Source organism: Oryzias melastigma, linkage group LG9, assembly GCF_002922805.2.
Source record: "Oryzias melastigma strain HK-1 linkage group LG9, ASM292280v2, whole genome shotgun sequence".
Taxonomy (NCBI): Eukaryota; Metazoa; Chordata; class Actinopteri; order Beloniformes; family Adrianichthyidae; genus Oryzias; species Oryzias melastigma.
In genome coordinates this window covers 11,955,407-11,958,658 of record NC_050520.1, presented here as the reverse complement: position 1 = coordinate 11,958,658, position 3,252 = coordinate 11,955,407, and the positions used below count along the sequence as shown (strand labels likewise).

Below are 3,252 nucleotides of genomic sequence, written 5' to 3'. Positions count from 1 at the left end.
AAATTCCAAATTAGCCTTAAAAAAACATACTTAGGTTAGCCAAAACCACTAACATGTTGCTGAAAAAAATAGTTAAACTTCAAAATATCTAAAAAAAAAAATGCCAAAATTAGCCAATGTTGCTGAAATATTAGCTAAGCCAAAAAAATCTAAGTAAATGCCAAAATAGTCCAAAAACCTAGCAGAATTTTTAAAACTTTAGAACCGTAACTTAAAAAAAAAAAAAAAACAGCAGGAATATTATTCCAGAATAAATCAACTTAAACCTTCAATAACTTTCAATATTTTACTCTCCATAAAAATATTTGTTGTCAAAATTATACATGTTAGAAATAAGAGCAAGATAACATCTGATCATTAATAACAATAAAATAAAATTATCTGGAGAGTCGGATAGAATTACCTGGAGGGCCGGATCCGGCCCACGGGCCTCGACTTTGACACCTGGTTTGGACGGATCCTGTGATGGCGTTTCTGTCTGCCCCACCTCACCTCCTCTCTGCCACTCAGGTGCGGAATTCCCTGAGCCCGTCCCTGATCGCCATCAACATCTCCGACGGCGCCCATCACCTGGACCTCAGGTAGAACACCCCTTCCTGTGTGCGGCACAGCTTTTAAACCCAGTCTGAATGCATTTCCTTTCTGCCTCGTCATGCAGAGGCTCCAACGCTGCTGATCCAGAGTCAGTTGTCAAAGCCAGAAAGATGGAGGCGGAGCTTATTGCAGCGTGGGTAAAGATGGAAAGGGTTCGTTTCCGGCAGTCACACTGAAAGATCGCCGACTGATTTGAGATCTACTCTGAAGACGTCATTCTCACCTGTGGAAACACAGGTGTGGATCGAGTGACTGCAGGAGGAACCGACCAATCAACCGAAGAACCGCAGGAATCAGTGCGTTCAGAACACGTTCCTTCATAAAGAACTGCGAATGTTTGAATCATAAAACTTTATTACACGCCAGAAATCACCCAAACAGACAGACATCTTCTCATTTATTGACTCAGACACAAATGTAATCAATAAAAATGATTTCTCAAACTATATAAATGGGTTTTTGTCTCTGAGATGAGAGCCACTCCCACATCAACAGTACTTTTCTATGGAAGAAAGGACATGAAAGAAGCTCCTCCCTCCTAAAATAAACAGCTGAGCTCACATTTCTTACAGTTTGTGGGATTTGATGAGTCCAAGCAGACGTCATCTTTCACTTCAGCAGGACAGAGGTGTGTGTGCTTCACAGCGGCCTGTTAGAAGAATCCCTTTAAGAAGATTTCACATCACATGGTTTACATTAGGCTTTTCAAGTGTCAGCGTCACAGGAATGGCTTCTCTTTGAAGTCAATGGAGGAAAATACACTTTTTTTAGCCCAAGAGTTAAAGACAGACGTCAGGAGTCAGAGCCCTTAGATGCAGCACTGAAGACATCAGGAACCCGCCACCACCGTGTAACCTCAGCTCACACCCAGCGCTCGCCGTCTGAAGGCACACGAGACGGAAACACGCCGTACAATCATTTGTTCCTTCAATCACGAAGAGGAGAGCTCGCTCTGATGCTGAGGATATATTATTGTATATATTAGTCTTTCTCCTTCAAAACAACCCTCCACCGAAAATACAGAAGTACAAAAACATTGGTCATCAGGAACTAGACAGACAGAAGTCTGGAAAACAAACAAAAGAGCGGCATTAACCCTTTAACACCCGAGGTGTCGCCGGTGACGCTTAAACACAAAATCTTTAACATAGTAACTTCAACCGTTAACACAATAATTATATTGATCGTGTAAACGGTTGAAAAGTTAACCCTGACCCCGGGACAGGAGGACCCCTCCCCATGCGTTGCTCTTACAGTAAGGTAACAGAGGTGTTTTAAGAGTTTAAAATGCTGACCCAGCATTTTCTGCATGATGCACAGGCCTGAGGCGCATCAGAACTGCAGAGGCACTTTGAAGAAGTGGCTCAGGTTACCACCACCTACAACTACAGCTTTAAAAACAGCAGAAGGACCAGCATCACTTCTGCAGGTTGAAATGCATATCAGCTCCTTCCGTTCCTGCGACTAAATCCAAGGATTCAGTTGGAGATATGGACTGTCCTCCTTCCAGTTCCAGCAGATAAAGGCTTTTCATGTGACTTTAGAAATCCGTTAGTCAAAAGTGGCAGTAAAAATGTGGAAAACCAGCTTCTTCACAGTGTTTGAGTCTCCAGAGATGGCAGTAGATGTTGAAGAAAGCTTCACATCAGTTCTGTTAGACGTGTCACCACGGTCACGACACAAGTCCACCCCCCAAAAACTGTTCAGGAAACGGCAAACTTCTCTTCAGTCCAGAAGCTCTCGAACGTTCAGACAAACCTTCAGCTTTCTCCAGCAACTTTACAGCTCCTGATGGCTTCACAGATTAATAATTAGTGCTTCTGAAAATACATTTGAGTACAAAAACAAACACCCAGTTTGGCCATTTTCCACCATGACGAGGAGATCCTCTGGTCTCCTCCCGTCTGAGCCGGGTGCTCAAAGTCTGACGGTCAGAATGGCTTCACTTCATAAGTGATGGTTCAGTTTACAGCTTCAACTAAATCAAAAAAGCTTCAACAACCTGTTCTGACAGAAAACAGTCTGCTCAGGAAGAAAATCATCAGAGCATCATCACTCCTTATTCCTTCTTTGAAAAAAACAAGCTTCAGATAAATAAATAAGGTTTTTGCAGAAGGGCAAAGGTCAGGGTGACGGGTCAGTGGGGTCACTCAGAGGAGGGCCACACAGGGAGGGGGTGTGCTTCCGTGTTGAAGACGTATTGGTCCAGGCTGATGAGGCTGCTGTTGTCTGAGAAGAGCAGGTACAAATACTTCAGCGTCTCTCCCAGGAAGAAGCTCTCCATCTTGTCTCTGGGGCTGGGATACTCAGGGTCGCGCACGTTGTTGATGGAGGTGTAGCCCCCAGAGGAAACCTGAGGACGAGCGCACGTTTGATCAAGCCAAGCATTTCTGTCACTTCTTACAAAAGCATCAGATTACACTAATGAAATAAGGGAGGAAATGAACTAGAGATGTGGAAACTGTTTCCTAGAATGTCTCTTTCTAACCATTCAGTCAAGCAGCGATGCGATTCGATTCACAGTTTTAAAGTCACAATTTCAATTTCTTGCTATTTTTTTCAACACAATTAATTAAAGTTTTTTTAAGGCCAATTTTTTTCCTTTACATCAAACTGTTTTCCTACCAACAGAAATGAAATAAACAATTACACATAATA

At 42.9% G+C, this 3,252-nt stretch overlaps 2 protein-coding genes across 6 annotated transcripts in view; one reads left to right on the top strand and one right to left on the bottom strand.

Annotated features, from left to right (window-relative positions):
• dpp7 (dipeptidyl-peptidase 7) overlaps window positions 1–1,672 on the top strand; it is a gene marked incomplete in the record, with an annotated part of 16,808 nt that extends 15,136 nt beyond the window's left edge. Inside the window, 2 exon segments of the mRNA XM_024260127.2 lie at window positions 511–581; window positions 659–1,672. Coding sequence (XP_024115895.1) covers window positions 511–581; window positions 659–770 — 183 coding nt within the window.
• The window catches only part of man1b1b (mannosidase, alpha, class 1B, member 1b), a 16,812-nt gene continuing 14,538 nt past the window's right edge, over window positions 979–3,252 (bottom strand). For all 5 annotated transcript variants that reach the window (XM_024260121.2, XM_024260124.2, XM_024260123.2 and 2 more), the window contains one exon: window positions 979–2,947. In XM_024260121.2, coding sequence (XP_024115889.1) covers window positions 2,741–2,947 — 207 coding nt within the window. In that variant the 3' untranslated portion in view covers window positions 979–2,740. The remainder of the gene's footprint in view (window positions 2,948–3,252) is intronic.